This window comes from Rhopilema esculentum, chromosome 13, assembly GCF_057945365.1.
Source record: "Rhopilema esculentum isolate cy_ngs chromosome 13, ASM5794536v1, whole genome shotgun sequence".
NCBI lineage: Eukaryota > Metazoa > Cnidaria > Scyphozoa > Rhizostomeae > Rhizostomatidae > Rhopilema > Rhopilema esculentum.
This window is the reverse complement of record NC_142827.1, coordinates 2,605,426-2,631,577: the sequence shown is the minus strand read 5'-3', so window position 1 is coordinate 2,631,577 and position 26,152 is coordinate 2,605,426. Positions and strand designations below refer to the sequence as shown.

At 35.5% G+C, this 26,152-nt stretch overlaps 3 protein-coding genes across 3 annotated transcripts in view; all 3 read right to left on the bottom strand.

Moving 5' to 3' along the window:
• Positions 1-5,999, bottom strand: part of LOC135691955 (TATA element modulatory factor) — a 31,344-nt gene extending 25,345 nt beyond the window's left edge. The window contains exon 1 of the mRNA XM_089111988.1: positions 5,287-5,999. Coding sequence (XP_088968114.1) covers positions 5,287-5,503 — 217 coding nt within the window. The 5' untranslated portion in view covers positions 5,504-5,999. The remainder of the gene's footprint in view (positions 1-5,286) is intronic.
• On the bottom strand, positions 1,593-4,587 carry LOC148958595 (uncharacterized). The gene is made up of 4 exons (XM_089111990.1): positions 4,435-4,587; positions 3,684-3,842; positions 3,074-3,188; positions 1,593-2,550 (listed from the first exon to the last, which is right to left on the bottom strand). Exons 1-4 carry the CDS (start codon positions 4,475-4,477, stop codon positions 2,436-2,438), a joined length of 432 nt encoding a protein of 143 aa, XP_088968116.1. The 5' UTR covers positions 4,478-4,587; the 3' UTR covers positions 1,593-2,435.
• Positions 6,000-8,743: 2,744 nt separating the features above from the next.
• LOC135691958 (uncharacterized) lies at positions 8,744-23,240 on the bottom strand. Its single transcript, XM_065209968.2, has 14 exons — positions 22,888-23,240; positions 18,563-18,634; positions 16,506-16,577; positions 16,318-16,395; positions 15,605-15,676; positions 15,266-15,337; positions 14,461-14,532; positions 14,278-14,349; positions 13,485-13,556; positions 12,794-12,865; positions 11,987-12,138; positions 11,236-11,394; positions 10,540-10,654; positions 8,744-10,015 (listed from the first exon to the last, which is right to left on the bottom strand). Exons 1-14 carry the CDS (start codon positions 23,088-23,090, stop codon positions 9,901-9,903), a joined length of 1,398 nt encoding a protein of 465 aa, XP_065066040.2. The 5' UTR covers positions 23,091-23,240; the 3' UTR covers positions 8,744-9,900.
• Between the last annotated feature and the right edge of the window lie 2,912 nt (positions 23,241-26,152).

Here is a 26,152-nt window from a genome sequence, read left to right as displayed (position 1 = left end):
TAAATTTAGTACCAGAATGAAAATATAATAGTTCGATTGTTAAAAACACGACGTTTCGAGCATGTACTCATTATCAAGTGGCTAGAAAAGAATGGGCGAATCAAGAACTGCTGTAAGCAGTATAGTTCTCTCAAAAATCATTTTGGATTTTACTGCTAATGACAAATACACTGTAAACTGGCTCTCACACTGCTATAGATTCTGATTCCTTTCAATGACATCTTTTACTTCGTTTCTTAATGGTAGTTAATTTGAATTGAACACGAAATGCTTCCATTCTGTTAATTATCTAAATTTCATTTGTACAGTTGGGCTCTCTCAATGGGCACTCAAGGAACAAATGATAACAGGCAAAGTCAATATTCGTAATACACTACCCACCCTATATTCTATATCCATGTCAACAGTGCTACACAGTTGTATCAATTAATTGACTAAATATGCATTTCGGTCAATTTGGTTTAAAAAGAAACTGAAATAAAAGGTTTTTCAAATTTATGTGTATCTTTCTTGGCATAATTTTCCCTGGTTTGAAATTCATCAGTCGTTAATTTCTGTGATGAGCTAGCTCCTTTTTTTGAGGAAAATAGTAAAATTCAACTCACAAATGGCTCGATCCATAACTGGGGATATGTATTTCCTAGCGTAGAGTTTTCAATCTATGTTTTTACGTTTTATACTCTGAAGAGTATCAGACGAAAAGAAGAAATGCTCAAATGTTTTTCTTTTCAAAGCCATTTTTAAGTTTTGTACCACAAAAAGTTTGTTTAAAATTCAATTCAAGACAACACGTATATCAACCAATAAAAGAAGTTCCTAATAAAGGAACCTAATTAGACAAATTATATTTTGGACTACTTTCTTGTATCTAAAGCTGCATTTACATGAGAAATCTTTGAACAGTTCCTTTGCAGTGTTTGTTCCAAGTAATTTGTTTACAGAGAGCTCACACTGGACTGTTTCCATTCGGAAATGTTTTAAGTAACTGAACAAAAGCGACGTCGGAGTCCCATGACGTAGTGCCAGTCCCTTTTAATGTAAAAGCTCTAACTTACGACTTCATGTTTTTTCCCATTCAAATTCCATCAACATATATTCCTATAATCTTCAAAGTTTGAGAAAACGTCATTGTCTTTTTAGGTCGCAAAAGTGGACACGAACAATTTTTTCATAAATGTTCGTCTATAAATATATTTGAGAGTATAAGCCGACATGAATCCTGAATTTGTAGTTATGACTTTCGGTAACAGGCAGAGAAACGACAAATGAATCAAAATTTACAATTGCTATTTAATATTCTTAATAAGACACAGCGCAAATCTGAAACAATTAAATGCAGCTTAAAGACACGAAAACTGGAGGCAAACGTACGAACGTAAAAATGTTTATGGGTTTAGAGTCTAACGAGACGTTTGTAACTAACAATACAATCTATGTACAACGGTCGATCTTGAAGGTGTCTTGTATACCGATTTTAACTGAGTGGTTAAAAGGCGAGGTGAAAAGCAAATCATGTAGTGACTGGCGACAAGGCATGGCTCTGGAGGGGGGGGGGGGGAGAATCATGTAATAGTTGAGGGTCCTTTTTTATTTTTCATAGTTAATGGTTCCAGGGGTCTAAGGCAGGGGCTAAGAAATGAGTGTGTAATGCGTCGCACATCAAATTAAATTGGGCTCCTTTTGACGTCGCCAGTTAGCTACGGTTTAATCCCGCCATCGAGGCTTGCCTCTCTTGAAAATATTTGATGCAAGTTAGGATGCCCGGGCAACGGTAAAGGAGATGGTTAACCCTGATCACTCTGTCAATATCCCAGCGACATTGACAGAGAAACTTTCTATATTTTGGTATTGCTTTGATTTTTGTATTAAATGTTACTTATATTTTCGTATTTATTTGATTTATTAAATATTATCCATCAATTGGGCCTCATATGAGTGAATTAAGTTTATATAGTAGCAAAACAAATGTGCCAATTCATCCTCTACGAATTCTAAAATGAGTAACACCTTTTTGTAATTGTATAATCTAAGCGAAATGCAATTTCCCATAAAACAATCGCACGGGCAGTTGATGTTCCTTTCGGTAAATAGCAATCTAAAGATATCATAAAAATGTCCGGGCCAAAGAACGCGGGCGGCCAGCGAGTGTCCGGTATCCATAGCTTGACCGCATTCATAATATCTAATGTCTAAATATTACAGACTTCAGCTTCTGCAATGTTTTTCTTTGTCGAAGAGAAAAAACTCCCCTTTACTCCATAGCATCAGCTCTTAAAATAAAGCATTCTCTACAGTCTTCAAAACCGGAGATCCCATTCTGTTCAGAAGCGGAGCCCAGAGCACTAGCAACTCTTCTCAAACATTTGAACTGCAGAAACGCCATCTGATGGACCAGCAACATGACGAAGTTTCTTTAAAAATATCCAGGCTATTCTCTAAATATTATAGTCCGTAGAATAGTCGTTAAAAGGAGATTTTTTGTAGTGTATATCTTTACTTGCGTTACTTTTCTCTGTCTTCTTCTTGCGGGGCAGGGACATTGTGGAGGCCCTAGGAGAAAGGAAAAGTTCAATGCCTACTTTGCTTTTTATAAAATTTGTCAATAAACTTTGAATAAAGCAACAGCAATTTGATTATCGGACTGAATATACTGAATAGGGATCGAAATCTTCAAAATGAGCCTTTCTTTCACTGATGTGTTACTTTTTGAACTCCTTTGCGTCACCCTTCACATTAACGACAGTATACTAACATTATAGCAGCTTAAACAGTCCGTCAAACTACAGTTAATAAGCGTAATAACATTCAGACGCTTATAGATGGCTAATATTTGATTGAAGATGACTTATGCCACATTAGAATCTTTAGAATGCCTGTATAATCGAGGATGCTATGCTGCTTTCCGAAAGAACCCTTTACCATCACTTACTGTAAAGATAGTTGCTAGGTTGCCTTATGTTTACTATAGCTGCTGTAACGTAATCAAACAAGATGCACCCAGCAAGCCTCGTATTAAGACAACCTCTCTTAAACAAAATTTCAAATAATTTCAAAATAGATAATGAATTCATACCTTCGAACAATAGGCCTTCTGTAAAGATAGACAAACAAAACGATGACAACAACTAGAATGACACCGCCAATCGCGACTCCAATTATTAGTGGCAGCGGGGTCTTGTTTTCGTAATCTGGAAAATCAAGTTTTACAAATTATTGCATGGTTTTCGAAGAAGCGTTTACAACTACTGGGGTTACAAATTAGACAAGTGCCATTACTCAAAGTGAATATATTCAAATGAAGATGAACTTACAATGCAGCAAATCTAATCATATACCCTTAGAAGGCATGCTAATTTTCAACTTGGACTGTAGATCGTTATCGTAACCAATACCAAATTTTAGATGTTCAAAAACATATCCTGTAAATAACAAGATATCAAAACAAGAAGGTTTAACACAAGAAGACTCAAAAATGTTTCTTGAAATTCTTAGTACTGGAGGTTTATTTAGATTATCTCAGTAGAGTTTTAGGGTAACTGAAAAAAATTGTAGAAAATTATCCCTAAACCAGTTTTGCTGAGTGAGTGGCCGGCAAGTGTCTTTTAGTTTTGGTGTCGCTGAAACTGTTGCACTAAGCCTGAAAATCAGCGCAAAGGTCTAGATTCGTAGTCATGTCAACTCACCATCTCTTGCAGGATAAACATTTGTGTAAACCTTTTCGGTTGTAGAGGGAACCTTTGCTGACGTCCGATCAAGGAGTTCATTCGAATTCTTCCTCTTGGTCGAGTCACCTGTTTTTGCAGTTGTTGGTTGCACAGGGGTAGTCGGGGTTGGTTCTGTTACTAAAAACAAACAAAGAAGGTCCAAACTTTTCCACATTGTCTAATCAAGGAAACATGAAACAGCAAAGTTATTAGTAAAAAATTGGTAATCATTTTATGTTATTTGGATTCTTTTACCTGTAAATATCTCCCATGAAAACAATATGCATTAGACTATCGTTTGTCTACAACCTTATAAACAAAATTGTAACTGCCAGGTCTCTCATAAACACAAATTTTTTTTTAGCTTTTAAAAGCGAGAAACAAGTCAAGCAACAGAAATATCCAAGAGTGCGAACTGTCTGGCAATCGGTAAAGGTATAAACCTTCGTATTTATTCAAGTTTGTTGACAGCTAACTACATCGCAAATTTTCTTTGCAAAATAGATTCTAATTAAGAAGGAAAAGTAAGAAGAAAAAACAATATTTGGGGTTGGGAGCTCGATAAGTTATCAACAAGATCACTACTTTATTTTCCTACAATTCATGGTTGTAAAGAGGAATTTGTTCTACGAGATCCGTTACCTAAATGCAGCCATCTGCTGATAATTGCAATTACAAAGGTTCTTTGTTCTTTTCTATTTTGCAATATGAATCGATATAGTAAACGTACCACAGTTAACAGCTGTTATTGCTTCCAACATCGTCTTGTTCATATTGACACATCGAGTTACATCCAAGTCTGATATTATGCTGCGGATTGCCTCGTCTGCCAGATCACTTTTCAGCTTACACGTCTTTCACCTCGTCTGCCAAATCTTTAACACTTTCAAAAATGAAGAGCTAAAATCTTTGTCTCTAAATTCTTTAGGAATAACCTATTTATACCTTTTGCTGACCAACCTGTTTCTACCTTTATTTCCTTGACAAAAACTTCAATCAAATTAAAAGAATTGAGATAATATTTTGAATTGGATATTACATAATTTTTATTGAAAGATGGAGTTTTTTCTTTCATTGGATTTGCCACCAAAAGGCAAAAGGTGTCATGTGCAATATTCTAAAAACAAAATATTGACAATCTTGTTTTGCTTTCATTTTTCTACTATCATTTTATGACTTCTGTAACATGTTATAAGGAACTGATTAAATTCTAATTTTTATGTCACAGATAACTATTGGCTTTAAATGTTTGGTTTTGTAAATTTGCCATTTATGGTAAGACATTTTGAAAATCAATCACTAGATTAAAGGTTCTTCTTAGATATTTGTTGGTTACAGCAACCTATAGGAAGAAGGCTTCTAGACCATCTTTATATAAAATGAAATATGGAAATCGTGGCTATATACTGTAATGAAATATGGAATTCAACATACTATAAATGAAATTAACACTTCTAGACAGGCACCCAAGCCACAATATTCCAAAAGTGTATGAAAATATATCAAGATAGTATAACAAGGAATTCAAATTCATTCTTAGAGATGTAATGTCTTGTCTCGAAATTAAAACGAAGAAACATACCTGGCAATGATTCGTTGGAGCTCTTTGATTTCGTTACCAAACTTTCTGAATAACTGCTCGACTTCGGCAAGGCAGACAGTTTATCGCTTCGTTTTTGTTGCTTTCTTTCAGTTGGATCCTCATCTTTAATATCCAGAACTTTGTCGATAGACTTCTGTGCTTGTGAGATAGCGGACTTCGCCAAGTTTGAAAACCCGGACGTATTAAACCAACTCATAGCTGTAAGATATAGTATTCCCTTCTCTCGTTTGAATGGAGATTCGAAGGGTCAGAGTATCTGTTATCAAAGTTTTCTCTGACTGCTTTAAATTCGGATCCAGAATAGACATAAGTGACAAAATCTAATCAATTCGGGGATGGTCCTGTTTTGTGATGGTGTTAGGCCATGTTTATGTATCTAGGCCAAAATAAATCGCGTTTAAACCCCAGTCGATCGACATTGCAGTTAATCTGAGCACTTTATATACAGAAAAAAATGTATCCAGGTTACTTCAAGATGCTTATTCGATAAACATTTCACTCGACAATCGATATTACTTCAAGGAGAACACCGGTAGCTCCGTCCATCAATCCATCCATTTTGTTGTTGGTTGTAGGAATGTAGTTGTTGCTGTCTCCACGTAGCAAGGTGACAAACGCTGCCTGCCAAAGTGTCCTCGTTCCATCGTTCTCCGTTGCTCTGTGCAATAAAATTATCGTGTGAAGTTTTTCATCATTAGCTCCTAATACCGTAAATCCTCGAATTGCCCCCCTCCTCGAAAAAGACAAATTGTCAATAAGCCCCCCCTCCGTATATGCTCCCGCTACTACCGTAAATCCTCGAATTGGCCCCCTCGATTTGTTGATTTTTGCCATCTGAAGTTGCCTTTGGCGTTTTATTGAATTACCACAAAAATTCATACTTTCGGTAAGAATTAATTGAATTTTCATAGAGAAATTCCCTACTAAGATATACGAGGTCTTTCATTTATGTCTTTTTAATGTCTACTATAATTTTATAAGCCCCCCCCCCCCCAACAACCCCTCACCAAAAAACATTAAAAATATATAAGCCCTCAAGAGGCTAATTTGATGATATACGGTGAATGATTTAGCTTCCAATCCTGGATCCCTAATTTCAAAGAACTTTCTCACCATTTTTATACACAACCTCCTACCATAGCAGCATTCGCTTCGGTCATTAGAACACTGATTAGAAAAAAGAAAAGCTTTGCTTCTTCATGGCCTTACGGTAAGACTCTGCGTGAATTCTTTAAAACATTGGTCATTGTCCATACTTTCGCTCTTACTTGATAGAAATCCTCCGTGTTATATGACAGTCTGGTATAATCTGGTATAGGTATAGTTTTAGGGGATTGGAAACTGATGGAAATGCCCATTTTTAAAACTCAGTCTTTGACCTTTAGATAAAGAAGGTAAAAAGATAATGAAAGCAACTTTTCAATTTCATTTTGTTACTACTGACCAATGGCGTCGCCAGCTTGAAAAAACTTGGGTGGACAAAAACAATTTTTTCTTGGCCAGGCCCAGGCCTCTTCAAAAATCCTTTTTTAATAGTTTCTTATCTATTTTGAAATATTTGGATAAGCAGCTTTCACAAGCAGCGTTTTTTGTAACGGTGGCTTTTTCGCCAGTGCAAAAATCAAAATTGATCTCATCGGCCCAACTCGCCTTTCTGAAGCTTCACTTTAAAAATATCTAGTGCTCTTTGGTAGCAGCTCTCTTAGACTTTTAGACTTTGACTATGCTGAAGAAGTTTGCCATCAATTAATACAACCTGTCTATAACACGTTCCTTTCAGTGCAATTTAATCTTTGGTTTTAAAATCTTTATTCTGATTTTGCACTGAAATTCATCGCAGACATTTCTCAAACTCCAGTATTACTTGTTCGTCGTGGGGTTCTACAAGGTGGCTGCCTTAGCCCTCTAATATTCTACCTCTGTTTTAATACTTTCATAAATTACACCAACACCGATATCGCCAACAGCCTGATGAGGAAGCTGCTGCTGTTGCTAGTTTGGAACAGCTACTTCTACTTCAACTGTTTCTAGCTACTTCAAATGTTTTCACTTCCATATGTCTAATTTTTATCCTTATTCTCTGATATGTTGAAAAATTCGACAACTTTAATCTTTATTCTAAATATCTTAAGTTTCCTGGCTGGTGGTCGAAAACCTTTATACCATCTGTTTTCTTCAATGGGCAAATCAAGAACTGCTGTAAGCAGTATACAGCTTTGTAAGCAGTGTAAGCTGTAGGCAGTTCTCTCAAGAATCAATTTGGATTTTACTGCTAATGACAAATACACTGTAAACTGTCTCTCAAACTGCTATAAATTCTGATTCCTTTCAATAACATCTTTTACTTCGTTTCTTAATGGTAGTTAATTTGAATCGAACACGAAATGCTTCCATTCTGTTAATTATCTAAATTTCATTTGTACAGTTGGGCTCTCAGAATGGGCCCTCAAGGAACAAATGATGACAGGCAAATCAATATTCGTAATTCACTACCCACCCTAAATTCTATATCCTTGTCAACAACAAACAACACTACACAGTTGTAACAATTAATTGACTAAATATGCATTTCGGTCAATAAGAGGTTGGTAAAGAATTTGGTTTAAAAAGAAACCAAAATAGAAGGTTAGATAGTTCTTTTTTAAATTTATGTTTATCTTTCTTGGCATAATTTTCCCTGGTTTGAAATTCATCAGTCGTTAATTTCTATGCTGAGCTAGCTCCGTTTTATGAGGAAAATAGTAAAATTCAACTTAAAATGGCTTGCTTTTCGATCCACAACTGGGCATATATAATTCCTAGCATAGAGTTTTCGATCTATGTTCTCACGTTTTAAAAACTAAAGAGTGTCAAACGAAAAGCTTTAGTTTACTAAAATGTTTGCTTTTTCAAATCCATTTTTAAGTTTTGTACCACCAAAAGTTTGTTTAAAATTCAATTCAAGAAAAAAGGTATACGAACCAATAAAAGAAGTTCCTAATAAAGGAACCTAATTAGACAAATTAAATTTTGGACTACTTTCTTTTATCTAATGCTGCATTTACATGAGAAATCTTTGATCAGTTCCTTTGCGGTTTTCAAATGATTTGTTTACAGAGAGCTCACACTGGACTGTTTCTATTTGGAACCGTTTTAAGTAACTGAACAAAAGTGACGTCGGAGTCCCATGACGTAGTGCCAGTCCCTTTTAATGTAAAAGCTCTAACTTATGAATTCATGTTTTTTTGCCATTCAAGTTTCAACAACATGTATTCTTATTATCTTCAAAGTTTCAGAAATGTCATTGTCCTTTTAGGTCATAAAAATGGACATAAACAATTTGTTCATAAATGTTCGTCTATAAATATGTTTGAGTATAGGCCAACATGAATCCTGAATTTGTAGTTATGACTTTCGGTAACAGGCAGAGAAACGACAAATGAATCAAAATTTACAATTGTTATTTAATATTCTTAATAAGACACAGCGCAAATCTCAAACAATTAAATGCAGCTTAAAGACACGAAAACTGGAGGCAAACGTACGAACGTAAAAATGTTTATGGGTTTAGAGTCTAACGAGACGTATGTAATTAACAATACAATCTATGTACAACGGTCGATCTTGAAGGTGTCTTGTATACCGATTTTTACTGAGTGGTTAAAAGGCGAGGTGAAAAGCAAATCATGTAGTGACTGGCGACAAGGCATGGCTCTGGAGTGGGGGGAGGGGGGTGTTGGGATAAATCATGTAGTAGTTGAGGGTCCTTTTGGTTCTTCGTAGTTAATGGTCCCAGAGGTCTAAGGCAGAGGCTAAGAAATGAGTATGTGAGGCGTCGCATATCAAATTAAATTGGGCTCATTTCGACGCTACCAGTTAGCTACGGTTTAATCCCGCCATCACGGCTTGTCTCTCTTGAAAATATTTGATGCAAGTTAGGATGCCGGGCAACGGTGAAGGGGATGGTTAACCCTGATCACTCTGTCAATGTCCCAGCGACATTGAAAAAGAATCTTTCTATATTTTGCTATTGCTTTGGTTTTTGTATTAAATGTTACTTATATTTTCGTATTTATTTGATTTATTAAATATTATCCATAAATTGGGTCTCATATGAATGAATTAAGTTTATATAGTAGCAAAACAAGTGTGCCAAATCATCCTCTACGAATTCTAAAATGAGTAACACCTTTTTGTAATTGTATAATCTAAGCGAAATGCAATTTCCCTTGAAACAATCGCACGGGCAGTTGATGTTCCTTTCGGTAAATAGCAATCTAAAGATATCATAAAAATGTCCGGGCCAAAGAACGCGGGCGGCCAGCGAGTGTCCGGTATCCATAGCTTGACCGCATTCATAACACTGTCTAAATATTACAGACTTCAGCTTCTGCAATGTTTTTCTTTGTCGAAGAGAAAAAACTCCCCTTTACTCCATAGCATCAGCTCTTAAAATAAAGCATTCTCTACAGTCATTCAAAACCGGAGATCCCATTCTGTTCAGAAGCGGAGCCCAGAGCACTAGCAACTCTTCTCAAACATTCGAACTGCAGAAACGCCATCTGATGGACCAGCAACATGACGAAGTTTCTTTAAAAATATCCAGGCTATTCTCTAAATATTATAGTCCGTAGAATAGTCGTTAAAAGGAGATTTTTTGTAGTGTATATCTTTACTTGCGTTACTTTTCTCTGTCTTCTTCTTGCGGGGCAGGGACATTGTGGAGGCCCTAGGAGAAAAGAAATGTTTAAATGCCTACTTTGCTTTTTATAAAATTTGTCAATAAACTTTGAATAAAGCAACAGCAATTTGATTATCGGACTGAATATACTGAATAGGGATCGAAATCTTCAAAATGAGTCAAAGTCTTTCACTGACGTCTTACTTTTTGAACTCTTTTGCGTTACCCTTCACATTAACGACAGTATACTAACATTATAGCAGCTTAAACAGTCCGTCAAACAACAATTGGTCAGTTAATAAGCGTAATAACATTCAGACGCTTATTGATGGCTAATATTTGATTGAAGATGACTTATGCCACATTAGAATCTTTAGAATGCCTGTATAATCGAGGATGCCATGCTGCTTTCCGAAAGAACCCTTTACCATCACTTACTGTGAAGATGGTTGCTAGGTTGTCCCAAACTGCTGTAACGTAATCAAATAAGATGCACCCAGCAAGCCTCGTATTAGGGCAACCTCGTATGTAACCAACTTCTAATAATTTCAACATAGATAATGAGTTCATACCTTCGAACAATAGGCCTTCTGTAAAGATAGACAAACAAAACGATGACAACAACTAGAATGACACCGCCAATCGCGACTCCAATTATTAGTGGCAACGGGGTCTTGTTTTCGTAATCTGGAAAATCAAGTTTTACAAATTAGTGCATGGTTTTCGAGGAAGCGTTTACAACTACTGGGGTTACAAATTAGACAAGTAACCCCAATGGAATCTCCGGTTTTACCTGACTGTGCAGAATGTTTTATTTTAAGAGCTGATGCTATGGAGTAAAGGAATTTTTTCTCTTCGCTAAAGTGAATATATTCAAATGATAATGAACATACAATGCAGCAAATCTAATCATATACCCTTAGAAGGCATGCTAATTTTCAACTTGGACTGTAAATCGTTATCGTAACCAATACCAAATTTTAGATGTTCAAAAACATATCCTGTAAATAACAAGATATCAAAACAAGAAGGTTTACCACAAGAAGACTCATAAATGTTTCTTGAAATTCTTAGTACTGGAAGTTTCTTTAGATTATCTCCGTAGAGTTTTAGGGTAACTGAAAATATTGTAGAAAATTATCCCTGAACAGGTTTTGCTGAGTGTAAGTGGCCGGTAAACGTGTCTTTTATTTCTAGCGTCGCTGAAACTGTTGCACTAAGCCTGAAAATCAGCGCAAAGGTCTAGATTCGTAGTCATGTCAACTCACCATCTCTTGCAGGATAAACATTTGTGTAAACCTTTTCGGTTGTAGAGGGAACCTTTGCTGACGTCGGATCAAGGAGTTCATTCGCATTCTTCCTCTTGGTCGAGTCACCTGTTTTTGCAGTTGTTGGTTGCACAGGGGTAGTCGGGGTTGGTTCTGTTACTAAAAACAAACAAAGAAGGTCCAAACTTTTCCACATTGTCTAATCAAGGAAACATGAAACAGCAAAGTTATTAGTAAAAAATTGGTAATCATTTTATGTTATTTGGATTATTTTACCTGTAAATATCTCCCATGAAAACAATATGCATTAGACTATCATTTGTCTACAACCTTATAAACAAAATTGTAACTGCCAGGTCTCTCATAAACACAATTTTTTTTTTAGCTTTTAAAAGCGAGAAACAAGTCAAGCAACAGAAATATCCAAGAGTGCGAACTGTCTGGCAATCGGTAAAGGTATAAACCTTCGTATTTATTCAAGTTTGTTGACAGCTAACTACATCGCAAATTTTCTTTGCAAAATAGATTCTAATTAAGAAGGAAAAGTAAGAAGAAAAAACAATATTTGGGGTTGGGAGCTCGATAAGTTATCAACAAGATCACTACTTTATTTTCCTACAATTCATGGTTGTAAAGAGGAATTTGTTCTACGAGATCCGTTACCTAAATGCAGCCATCTGCTGATAATTGCAATTACAAAGGTTCTTTGTTCTTGTCTATTTTGCAATATGAATCGATATAGCAAACGTACCACAATTAACGGCTGTTATTGCTTCTAACATCGTCTTGTTCATATTGACACATCGAGTTACATCCAAGTCTGATATTATGCTGCGGATTGCGTCGTCTGCCAGATCACTTTTCAGCTTACACGTGCATTTGATTGGGTTTGACTTAAGTTTTCTAAGAGACGGAGAAATAATCTTTTGTTTATTGAATGGATCATTTATTTGTATAGAACGATAATATACACAATATGAAAGAAAAGTGAGAAATATAGTATTTGTAAGAATAGTGAGTAGAAAAAGCAGCATATAGGGGCTGGAATTCTTCCTTCGACAGTTTTCTAGGATTTTTTGGAGAGATCAACAAAAGGTGAAAAGAAAAAAGGGCAAAAGAAAGAAATAAAAGGTGACAGTGAAAAATTTTGAAAGGTGAATGTGTTAACAAAGACTACTGTGCTATCATAAAATGTATGTTTTGGCGTTTTAAATGCACGGCCAAATTAGTTAGACTTTTTGCAGATAACCTGAGATATGGCCACATGAGCACAGGCTCTTGTACCAAACCACTGTTATTTAGGGCTGACTCTGGTTCTTAAACTCACGAACCAGGCCAAAACAACAGCAAACATAAAGCAAGACTTTGGTATTATATTTACTAGCTCTAACTTTCAAAAACCCAAAAAATAGATTCTTATGACTTAATCGCTCTGCTACTTTGCGCAGAGGCAAATTATATTAATATATCATTAAATCTAACAACGAATAGATATTCTCATATTCTAATAACAATATCTTAGCTGATTATTAGTGCAATTCACGAGAAATCTGCTTACATTTTCGTAAAACTTGGCAGGGAGCGAATCACATCAACTGGGGGCTCCGAAAACAAATTTGATTCCAGGTTTCTAAAAATCAGAGAAGATATCATGAAATTTCGTCATGAGAAAAAAATGAGACAACCAACGCTAAGAATTATGCTACATGGCCGGAAATTAAAGTATTTAGCGATCTAAAACGTCAACTATATATTGTTGAATGCATTTTGTGCGAGCATCAGAAGGGGCTTAAATTCAATGCTTGATAGTCTAGTTTGATGAGAAATGTTTAAACATGATCTGGTTGTATTAACAAGGCATTTGCAAACACAATCTGAGAGTCATAATCTGAGACATAACAATTACAGTTAAGCTACTCCTTGATTCTACCTTCAAATACATAATACAGCAGAAGCTTGAAAAACTGGTTTGAAATTTTTACGCTATAGGATCATGATCTTTGTCTAGAATCTAGAGAAAATTATAGACTTTTGTCTTTCATCTGTTTTTGAACTTTGCGAATTTTTTCAGAATATGAAGCGCGTTAGAATAATCCTGATTAGGATCAACTTTAATGCAAATCCTTTCTCGTAATTACTGCGAGAATCTTGAAAGATCCAGGAATTAAGAACAAAAACTTGAAAGAAATAGAATCGAAATGGCAACCAAATTGTCATAATTAGTTACAACTCTGAATGTTACAACTTACATTTCTTTGACAACTGATAAGTCTTTGAAGACATCTGACGGTAGGGATGACAACTTGTTTTTCTGCAATGTCCTGTTAACAAAGTTATTTGCAATAAGCGAAAGCATGGATTTAGATTTAAATTTTGCAATAATTAACTTTCAACTTGAAGGAAATTGTGACAAACTTGATATTTGTCAACCAGATTTCAAACTGGCTTTTGTCATAATGGTATCTTGATTGGCTGTAAGTTATCCAATCAAATCTATCATTGGTTGAAATACATCCTGACATGTCATGGCTTTTTCTATTGACTCAGTGGCTGGTGAGCAGCGATTGGTCAAAGTAATGAGCCAATCAAATGCAAAATTCACGCCTTCAATAATTTTTTACCAGAATTGGACAGCGATCATAAAATACATATAACCGTACTTATGTCATTATAGGAAATAGTAAAATGCAGAACATGGGGCAGTGTATTTCATTAATTTGCTTATTTGTGCATGAATAAGCTTGAGATAATCTAGGAAAAGATTTGAATAATCTGATAAAATCCAACTTTCACTTTGTTTCAAATTTTGACAAACTCCTTGCAAAGAAACAAGATTCTAGGGCACAAAAGAGGTGTTTTCGCTTATTTGCCACCATAATATTCTTTTGCAAACTGCCAGAATCGCTCAGAAGGTACGACCCGATTTGGAACTGGCCAATCCCTTCACCCCTTGATATTTTCTGTAATTAATGAATTTTTAAAGATTTTTCCAACCATTCTAAAACCAAAAAAGGGAACCAGCTAGAACATGACAATACGTACAAAGTCTCGACTCGGTGCAGTCCTTGGAAGACTCCAGACGGAAGAATTGAGAGGTGGTTGCTTCCGAGACCCCTGAAACAGAGAGCAAAAAAATTAAAAAGAGTTACCAACCGATGCAAAAAACCAATTCGTTGAATATTTTCTCAAACTAACAGATTTTCGTTTACAATAGTGTATACTCACAGATAGTAAAGTTTACTGAGGTCTTTGAATGCTCCAGCGGACAAACTTTCTATCATGTTGTCTTCCAAATTTCTAGAGAAGATGAAATGCAGAGATAAAATGCGTTATCAAATTTTGGTATCTAGGATTGACTTTATAATGTAGTTTTAAAATAATAGAAAAAGCAACATGTAATTATCGTCTTGACACTTCAAGAAGCTACAAAGTGAATCATTAGAAAAATGAAACGAGTCATTTCAAGTGGTAAGGGAGAGTCTTGCACCCCAAAATCGCAATTGAAATCTCTGTCCAGATTAAGAAACTGACAGCTCTGAATTATTTCCAGCCTGTGCTTCAGACCTCTGACCTGTGACACACCGAAGAAACTAAAAGGCTGTTTGATAAGCATTGCGTTACTTAACCCACATTGGGTGCCATGTAGCAAAAATAGCAGCGATAACCTGAAAAGCACCATGCCCTAACAATGGTAATTGTGATAAGGATACCCATTTTCCCTCCCTGACCTCACAGCTCAAAAAGTCCCCTTGCTAGCTCAAAAGAATTTCCTTTTATATTCAAGCAGGTATAGACTAGATTGCTAAAGCAAGAAATTTATAAGACCTTCAGAAACTGGATTCTTATATTTATAAAAGACTATTATGTACCAAAAATTCAAAACCTTTGATCTAAAAACCTCTTAGGATGAAACAAACCAATTATGATTTGGCAATTGTTACTTTTTTAAAAGATGACATTAAAAAACAAAAATATTTTTGTAAGAAAAATGGAGAAAATAAAACGTTTGAAAATTAACTAAATAGCTTACAAGTAACTAATTCCTTCGGCTCTTGCAAAAACTCCTGGTCGTAGCACCTTGATACGATTTAAATTCCAATGGCTGAAAAATGCAATAGTGTTGTTAGATAACCAAATTACAAAAACCAAATTACAAAAACCAAGTTACAAAAACCAAGTTACAAAATTTGATCTATCTACATTAATTTGAATAAAAAACTAGTAGCCATAAGCAATAGGGGCGAAGATTTCATGTTCCTTTCAATATGATAAATCTAAGGTATGTTGTCGTGGGTTTTGATTGCCAAAAGAATTTCTTTCGGCATCTGGCTTTGATCAAGAATCAAAATTTAGAAAATGTTTGACTTACACAGTTACGGTCGAAGTACAGTTTTCAAACACTCCCTCTGCAACATCTTCAAGAAGGTTGTTCTCTAGGTAACTGAAACATAAATCAATATAATTTATCATATATATTTTTATATATACCTTGTCAGGTACGATCAACTATTGCCTGATGACTGCATCAAGCGTTAACAATGAGCTGTAACTTAAAACTGTCTTGTTTTATGCACCAACGCGTTTACAGCTCTGCCAATTCGGCGATAAGCACTATATGGCAGAATGGTAAAACAGTAAGTTCATCATTTTCTCATATATGTATATATAAATACATGATGAATGCATGAATGCAATTTTATACATGATGAAAAGTATGCTAGCAAATTATAGATGAAAGAGAAGTCCTATTGTAGCGGGAATAGACAGACGGTCAGGGAACATAATGTGCAATTATCATATAATGACAAATTGTCAAATGGCAGTATGTCTATGCTGACTTTAGTTATTAGCACGACCGTCAAAATTGCTGATCCAATGATGACAAGAATTCGGTGGTGATTAAGTTGGTTTGGACCCAGCTACTTGTACATTGATTGGCTCAGACTGAGCTACACCATCCCAACCCCCGTCCCTGAAACGTGTTTCTTCAACGGACACACTCCCTAGTTTAGTGACAAGTGAACAGATAGGAAAGCGAAATAAAGACTGTTTCAGAGGCTAAAATCAAACATTGATACTCACAATCTTATCCCTAAACTTGTTCCCGTGTTAGCAAACAATCTCTTCCCAACGGATTGTATCCGATTGTTTGACATAAATCTAAAAAATGAACAACATTAATCTCAAAGTTTCACTTCAATTATATAGAATACCTGCTTAATATTTATGGAAGCGAGAACGAAAAAAGGAAAAATGAAATTTATTCTTACATTTCTTGAAGATTCTTTAAGTTTGCAAATATTCCATCTGGAAGTCTTTGGATTTTATTATTTTCGATGCTCCTGCAAGAATACAAGTTATTTTCCGATAAATCATTACTAAGGGCCTAAGCTCATCAAGATAAGAATGCCTAATAAACATTAAACTACCACTATTTGCAACCTCAAAAAAGATAGATACTAACAAGTAAGAGTAGAAAAACATTCAATGCTAATTCAACTCTAAAAATTCCCTTCCAGAAACACATTTCGTTACGACTGAGTTATTAGTGTATCTGGTATTAAATTTTTAGTTATCGAACAACAGTCTCGAAATCCCAAGAAATTTCAGCTCTTCGTTACACGTTTGTTTATACGAAACTTGGATCAGCACTAAGTACCAAATTTTGCTTAGTTTGGTATCCAGATTTTGGCGTACTAAAATTTGTACTAAAAGTTTCTTAGTTGGTTCCTTATTTCGGGACCTAAAATTGCCTAGTTGTTTTGAAGTTGAGCATTTTTGAAAGAATATACATGCAGACTGTCACGAAAATTCCAATGCAGATCAAAATCCAAAGTATGCCTTTCCAAAGAAAAGAAAAACAAATTGGCCAAATTTTTTAAAAATGGAAATTTTCACATGTTTTTTAGTTTTTCTTGAGCCTAGTACTGAAGTTTCTTATAAACCAGTTTATTATCAATAAAGAACGTGTATCTTTTGCCTTGCTTGTTAGTTCAACATGCATTCACTTGGTCCTGTTGAAAAATTCACCAAACAATACAAATTTTGTTATGTCTTTCAGGATTATGGGCTGTTGTGTCTATAGCCGAACAAAGCCCTTTAGATTGCGTTGATTATAGATTGCGAACAATTTATACCTAGCGTGGGAGCCACTTAATTAGCTTAAGTATCACGGCAATTGTTGTCACATTTAGCTGAATTTGTGGGCAAAAAACATATGCAGGTAGTTCAGTATTTGATTCAAACAGATTTTCCAGCACTAGCCTTACATCGTCATCTTATGCCTCTCTCCTAAGCATTTTAAGCGAATAAAAAGAGGCTGTCTTGTGCCGCAAGAGGGATATCGTCTTCCCCCAGAAAGCCCCCCCCCCCACCGCCAAAGCGTGCATGTAACAATACCCCTAATAAAATATCACGGTTAGAAGTACCAGTTTATTAGGCATGGGACATGCAAGAAATTAGATAATTGTGCAACTCCGAAATTATGAAATCATAAAAAATTTAATATAACAATTTCTGAGCATTTTAATCTGGACCACATAACCCAGAGAGCACTATCACAAACATCAAAAGTCATTTAAACATTTTACACATCGCCTTATATACAAGCAGATTTATATAGGCTCTCTCCCCCATCAAACCTCTGTAATTTGGGCTTGGTTCTAAAATCTATGAACCAGGCAAAAACCATTTTTATTCATAAGTAAAACACAGCTTCATAAGTAAAACACAGCTCTTTTATTTGCTATATCTCGGTCAGTTGTGACACTTTTTGAGACAATGAATTGTTTTCTTTCAGGTTATGCATTCAAAGTCAAAATAAAAAAAAGAAATTTCAACATCGCACTCTTGAACCCTATTGAAGGAAAATATAGATGAAGAAAATTTATATGAAATGGTAAGTTGCTTAGTTTGATAGAAAATAAAAAAGTTCTTTAGATTATCTAAGCCATGTCGTCTTTTGCGCTTTGTGAGATTTATCGGATAAGCATCCTCCTTTATCGAGATTTTTCAGCACTCGTTTTATCAAGATTTGGAAGACTTAAGAAACTTTGTTGCTGTTGACATGTCTTCAAGATAGTGCAAACTTTAGTGGCCCTTAACAGACCGAATCCAACAATAACGAGTAGCACGCAAGAAGATTTATCGATCTTTTTAAGCGTATTACGTTCTACGTTCACCATTCACACCGAGAGTAGGGATATGTGTCTTAATGAAGCTTTTGTGACACTTTGTGGGTCAACACGAATTCTTAAGTCCCCTGCTTGGTATCTTTGATGAGTTAATCCAACTCCGATGTCGAATGTATTAGTAATGCTGTACTCACAATGTCGCTGTATTTGGCCAAAGCGTCGGGAAATTTGATGGCAACCTTATTATATCATTTCCGCGGAACCTCCTGAAACAAAACAAAGAAAAGATAAGCAGACATGCTGTGAAATTGTTATTTTTGGACAGTGCTTTTGTTTCTAACCAGCGATCGAATGAACAGATAATGAAATACGACTGGTAAGGACATGAGAATTCAAAAACTTTTTGTTTTGAAATGTATTAGATATCCGTCTTTAAAGTGATAAGAAAAAAGCACAAAAAGTGGCTTGTTTGCCATCATGACGCAACTTTGAACTTGCTTCACAAAAGATAATCGATAAAGAAAGGAGTACAAGCTGAAATCAACTCATCCCAGCAGGAAAGATAGAACAGCTTTCATGTGATAGAAACACTCCATAAAAATTTAATCATGTTGTGGTGCATAATCAGAAAAACATAATGTCGCGTAAGGATGACTTTATGAATTGTAAAACTTCAGGTTAGTTTTCTACCCTAAAGTAAGTAGAATGTTAGTGTATTTCAATGGACGGTACAGAGCACAAAACAACTGCTGCCACAACAACCATCTCTAGATGATCGCAAAACATTATGGTCAATGACGTTTATTGACTGGCAATATGGCTGCAGAATGAGTACAGTCAACTCCCCTTATAGCCACTCCGCTTAATGTCACACTACCGGTTACAGGCACATAAAATTTAGACCCAAATTCGCAAAATTCTATAATATTACTCCGTTTACAGTCACATTTTCCATACTGTCACAAATTTTCAAGCAACTTTTGGTGTGACTATAACAGGAGTCTACTGCGTTGTCGTTTGCAAGGCTTGAAGGTCTCAATTACAACGCAAAATCTGGCTTGTTAAAAATATCATATTCATTATCTTAACTGAATGCTGGGATTCTCAAGCAGAGGCAGGGTCAATATCGAACGGTAACCAATTACAATAATAGTGATTTATACCCCGTAGGCCTAAACAAACAAATTCGTTTATACTGAGACAAAAAAACCGTATTCCTGACTGAACATTGTTCCTAAGTTAGGAATAATGTTCAATCAGGAATACGGTTTTTTATCCTAACTAACGCACAATCTCAACGCAAACTGCCCTCCCAACTTCACTTCATCGTCATCGCAATTTACACGCCAGCGATTCTGATTGGTCTGAATTGCGTTAGACCAATCAGAATCGCGTTATTCGTTTGGCTGCTCCTATATTCACAATGTATGTTTCGGCGATAGCATTGCTACTAGGTTTGGCAACAAACGTAGGCCAAAACACAAACTAATTCAACGTCTATTTGATGTTGCTGGAATCCAGAGATGATTACCAGTTGAGCTACTCTAGTCTTGGATTTTCACAAACCGCTGTCAGATTGCCTGGGATGTTCACACGAAATTTTCAATATTATATTGAAGTAAAAGAAATGCAGTTGGATTCAATGCCGTCTGCAGCTCCGAATTAAGTATGCTCTAATCCGGAAAAGGCTGCTTTCGGATTGATGAATCTTAGCGAAAATGCAGGATGTAGTGGCGACATAACAAGATTTCACAACAATATGTATTTTGTTACGATTTTCATAAATATTTGTGGAATAAATCAACTTTCTCGAAATTATTCGACGTAAGCCAGCAAAATCCATTTACGAAAATCCTACATGCACAAATTTGTGGTTAATATCATTTGGTACAACACCACTAGTTCTTCCGCTACACTTTTATCAAACCTCTGTTTTACTGAAAAAGGTTCGAAGGATCAAGTAACCTTTTGAATAGCTTTGGGAGATTTGTAACACTAACAAAAACTACATCGCTACAGATTTAGGATTTAGCTAAGTGAATTTGTTGTTTGTTTCCAAAACATGGCAGTCAAGCAGGGTTCTATCTGAGCCCACAAGGCAGAGAGCACATCATCCTTGGGCGGCAATCATCTAATCAGGCGTCCCTTTCATATCCATTTAAAAACAACAACTGCCAAAAATGCACCTACCATGCCATTCGTTGCGCTAAGGGCCCCGTTGTCAGAGAAATCCATCGTTGATTAAAATGTAAGAAAATTTTGAATAAAGCAAGGAGAATTGACAGAACATTGAAAGCCGACGAAAATCGGAGAAATAGCGAACCAAAATTTTGGTCAAATTTTTAACATTAATTCCGGAAATACTTGATAGCTTCAGAATAAGAAACCGATAAAAGTATTCGGATATTTCATCATATTGTATGTAGAAACAAATTAAAATGCAACATTCCGTTCTTGTTTAATCGTTCCTGAGGAAACATAATCTTCCTTTGACCGGGATGCAGGAAACGAGGTCAAAAGAAGATGGCTAAGCATTTATAAAAGTAAAACGGACATAGGATAGGATAGCTAGATAAGAACAGATGGGCGTAGCAAAAATGTACCACAAAAATTGTTGATCAAGAGTTGCTGGTATATTTAAAGGCATATGGAGGAATTAAAAAACGAAGGAAGTAAATATACAGGGTTAGGGCTAGGCCACAACGTTGTCAAATGATTTTAAACACTTTATTCAAGCGTTGAGTTTATTGTCCTGCTACTCGCAGAAAATTTTCTGAAGTAAAAGAATACAATACAGTCTACAACTAACAACGCATGATCACATGTTCACGTCAGTAACTACCGATGAGTGTAGAGGCCATGATCTTGTTAAAATGTGTCTTAGCGTTGGAAGACACAACCTGACAAACATACCACTGTAAGAAGATTTAGGATGTACCAAAGCAGACCACAAAATTTTCTTTAGGAAGATCAAAAACAACGAAAAAGAAAGAAAGGTACATCTGATTGGTTCATTGTTTTGATGTATCGGTGTCAGATACTGCTTGATGTAGTTCAAGGTCCGAGGGCAAAAATTGAGCTTTTAAATTCCCTCTTTCTGTCTTAACATTCAACAATGTATATATGTTAAATGCTATTGACAAAATAACATCTCATACTTTTCATACCATCCCCAATTAGTGCCAATTCAGAGGCCTCATTGGCACTAATTGGGGATGGTTTCGATGTCAGTTTTAATGAGCTAATTAATCAAGACGATTTATGTCACTGTTCATTAGAAAAAGGATAAAACAACACCTATTTTTAAATGGTTCAGGCAAATGCTTTAGTGGTATGATAAAATGATAAACAGAACAATTAGAGCCTAAATGGACAAGAAATAGGATGATTTATATGTGCAACGAAACAAAGATTAGAATATAATCCAAAAACTATATTAATTATAAGTAGGTAAAGGGAAATATTGTTAAATCTATATTTATGTCTTTGTTGTAACATATATATTCTTTCAATTTGTAAATATGATTTTTGTGTTGTGGTAAAAATTGCAAAGTTCCCTTGACAAAATAAGCATCGAAATAAGTGATTACGTCATACGAAAACGACTCCAGGTGGGAAAACCACCAGATAACTCGTGTTCTATTCATTTAAACGTGTATTTTGCACCTTGAAAATATTCACATGAGAAATTAAATTTCTTTTACGGTTTAGTTCGAATTTTTGAAAACCTTGGCTGAAAAAAAGTTATTCGTACATGGAATAATATGATACAATAGAATGGCCCGTTTAATTTTGCAGTGTAAAACCAAGTGTAGTTTACCGAATTGGTAAACCGAATTCTTTGGAAGAAAACTGACAGATAGAAAAAAAATTCTATAATTGTTGATAGAGACAACGGATAGATTTAAGAATTTGAAATTTAGTTTGGCTCATAGAAAAGAAGGATAACCTATTCGTTAGTATTATGTGTGAGACCTTGATTTGAAATTTGAATTATTAGAATTTTGAAATTGCCAGACTTTTATTGAAATTTTGAACGCGTTGACGTAGAAAAACATTGTCCATCTTCGAACTAAAACATTGTTTTTTCATTACTTTAGAAATTCATTGATGGGAAAGGAATTGTTTTGGTATAAAAGCGTATAAGACTCCAGTTTAACAAATTTTGAATTACAATGCGACTTTTCAGTTTAAACTTATAAATACGATTTCAGTTGATAAACGCCTGAATCGGGCCTAAAATTGCCGTACCAAAATGTGTATGAAACCTATAATATTATCAGCAAATAACGAAACTAAAATACTCTAGTAGCAAACTTGTAATGTTAATGGTTGGCGGAAAGAACAGCCAGTTATGTCAATATTTCATCGGCAATTCAAGGTGGTTTCCTTGTCGCCTGTTACTTGACCATTAGCAAATATTGCAGATCACTTAAAAATAAACAGATCGATAAAGGCATTAGGGATAGCGGGTTGATCGCAATTTAATGAAGAAATAAAACAGAATGGTGACTCTTACATTAATTGGGTATCCCGACTAATGTTGACAGGAAATTCTCGTAAACTTTTGCTTTCGCAGTTGACTGCCACTAGACGATTTGTTGTCCCACAACGGCATATTGATGGACAGGCTTCAGACGTGTTGACAATAATATTGATGAAAAGTAAACACAACAAGACGCGAACATCTTCTTCTTTAGGACATCTCCTTCTACGATCCATGGCTGTTTGTGTGAATAAAAAAGTCTCTTCTAGGTATTCTAGCGACCAGTTTCTGCCCGTCTCCCTCTAGGCTTCTCTAACAATCCCTTCGTGAAATTCAAAATTTGCATAAGAATGTCCGATGCGTGGTTCTGTACATAATAAATGACTCTCGAACGAAAAAGTCGCATTGTTCTTGTGGTTCTAAATTGAATGAGATTTCTTTCAAGTCCCTACGCCCCAATAATGTGGAAATTACAAGTATAATCAAACGCTAATTGGATTCGGGAGACAATGACTAAAGTTTGCTCATACGATAAAAATTCGGAGAATGATTGCAAGTTGTGTTGGTTACATCGGACATGTTGAGATCGGGAATGCCTTGAGCTCTGACAAGATAGGGCGTGAAATCGAGATGATTTTCCAAGACATTTTTCATCATTTCTTGTTTGCCAAGTAACATTTCGATCCCACCAACATTTGTCAGCAAACATGGCTTTCTGATTTGGTCAATAAAAAACAAACAAAATTGGCTTTTAATGAAGTATGAGACCGTTTATAAAAATGAAAGTTAAAGACTTTCAGATTTTCCAGGAAAGAGGTTTTCGAAACTTGCAAGGCATTTGGCATGCAAATAAAGCTAATCTTGCAAGAAGTTTCGGCATTGTACCGTAAAAACACAACAAGTTTCTCTGGGATTTCTAGAATCCACATGTGTGAATTTACATTGTTCTCCGAAGTTCTACAAAGAAAAATTCGCAAAAAATTTTCACCGCCTTTCACAAACAAGTTAGCCTAGAAGAATAGTCTTTCAAATTTCTTTGCAAAGTTTAGAAACATCATAAAGACCGCTAATGTGATATTCTTTGTGTTGCAAATGTTTTTAAAGTTAAAATACTTTGGTTGTGTATGTGTTAACAATTTTCATTGTCTAATAGAATTTTTCCTCTTTCGGTTAAAACTTGCAATATTTTGCTTGCTCGCTTTTTAACGCATTGTCAACATTCTATGTTGTGCTTCTAAATTTCATTAACATTCCTTGATCATCAAATCTTCCATATCACCAGATACAAGGTTAATTATTGACTCAATTTCCCTGCAGTTCAACTTCGTTTATAATTTACGGACATAATTAAACGTTGCATTTAAGGTATCCTACAAGCCTTGCCAAAATATCTGGAACACCTACACAAAATTTTCACGGTTCAGAAGCTGCTCCCCCTCTCACCATTACAATGTTGATTTGTATCAATTCTGCATGATGATCAGTCACAATCTTACTAGGATTTGAAGTATAAACATTTGCAAGGAAGAAATCAACATTGTAATTAAAAAGGGGGAGGGACTGTGAACATGAAAATAGCGTTGATCACTTGAAGAGGTAGTTATGACCTGGGGTTGTCAACTTTTGAACGTGAAAATTGTGGTGTCTAAATTATATTTTGCATTGATGGTAGATATTGTAAAACTAGTGTTAAGATCTCAGGCAACATGATACAGTCTTCTAAGAATTTGTCTTCTTTAGTTCATAGATATAGAGGATTCATGATTTCACTTAACGATGGTTCTCAAATGCACACAATCCTCGTATATTATTTTCGAAGATTATTCCAAACATATTAGATATACACAAGCAATAATTTTGCAGCTAGAGCAAGGATTTTATAGCTAAGCAATCCCATGATGCGAGTGACTCATGTTGTGCCTTGGCGAAGGACTAAAAACGCTTGCCGGTTTCAATAGGAATTTTGTCTAACACGCAGCCACGAAAGAGTAAGTTAACAATGTGTCGCATGAATTATTGATTTATTTGAAACTGGGTCAAAGAGACCTGTACACTTCACCTGAATAGCATTAATTGAGACCAAGGACCGAACTGTACTGTCAAATAAAGGGTATTAATTTGTTAAACAAGCATTGTGAGGCGATAGCGTGCATCGGTGAATATACCTGAGCTTACAACACAAAGCTCGATACTCGTTATTGTTGCTGTAAAGTGACAAACAACAGGATTTAAATGTTGAATAAATTGTGTAGAATATCTTAGGATGTTAAGAGCGTGTAGCCAATATCGCAATTTAACACAATTTTAAGTTTGATTGCGTTGTGGCCTTCCGATATCATAAGAGCATTCCGTCACATTTTTGTTCTGAAATGAAAGCAGAAACCTAGAAATGATTCAATCCAACTACGTATATATGAGAGATATTGCAAGCCAAAGAAAAGAATCGGCACTCTCTAGTTTCTAGTCTAAACAAAAATAAGCATTTTGGTGTCAGACCGTGTACGAATAATGAGAAATGTATCAGAACAATGCAATGAAAAGAAAGATCAGCCCACGTGCAGGATGCAGTTTTTGGGAAATGCACACGTGGACAGGGAGCTGGTCTATAAGAAATCGAAGTAAACATTCAATATGATAGTGGAACGTGATAGAAATGAAGATTGTCCGATGAAAGAACTGGAGAAAGCTAGATTTTGACATAGAAGAGACGGGAAAACTCTAAAAGAAAAGTATAGGATATGAAAAAGGGGCCTTGAAATGGGCAACACCTTTTGTGGAAGCTACACCAAATGAAATGTTGGAAAAACATGCACAAGAAAAACTGAGTCACTGAAAGAAGCAAAACTGAAATCCGTGTGATTGAAAGTGCACGAAAATCATTGAAAAGAAAACTGACAGAAACTGACCCGTTCCGAAAAACAACGCGCAACCAGCCTAAATGCATGGTATGCCGACCAAGAAGCTTAAGACAAAGAATCAGTGAACATCGATGAAGTGCGAGGAAAAAGACAGATTTCCATATTCCACAAGCAGGTAGAAGAAAAACATGACGGTGAAAGACAGAATATATGTGTACAATTGAAAATTCTTTCGATTTGTGGCAATGATGGGAAGCTGGGACATGAAGACGAGAACGTTTAGACCAAAGGAAGAACGAGCCAAACGAGGGCAGCAACAATTTTTAGAATGAATTATGAACGTGTAGGTGTGCTTCTAATATTGGCTATTAAAAGTAACCTAAATATAATTGGTCGTAAAACATCATAGGATCTCATCAAAACATTGGCTCGAAAAGCCG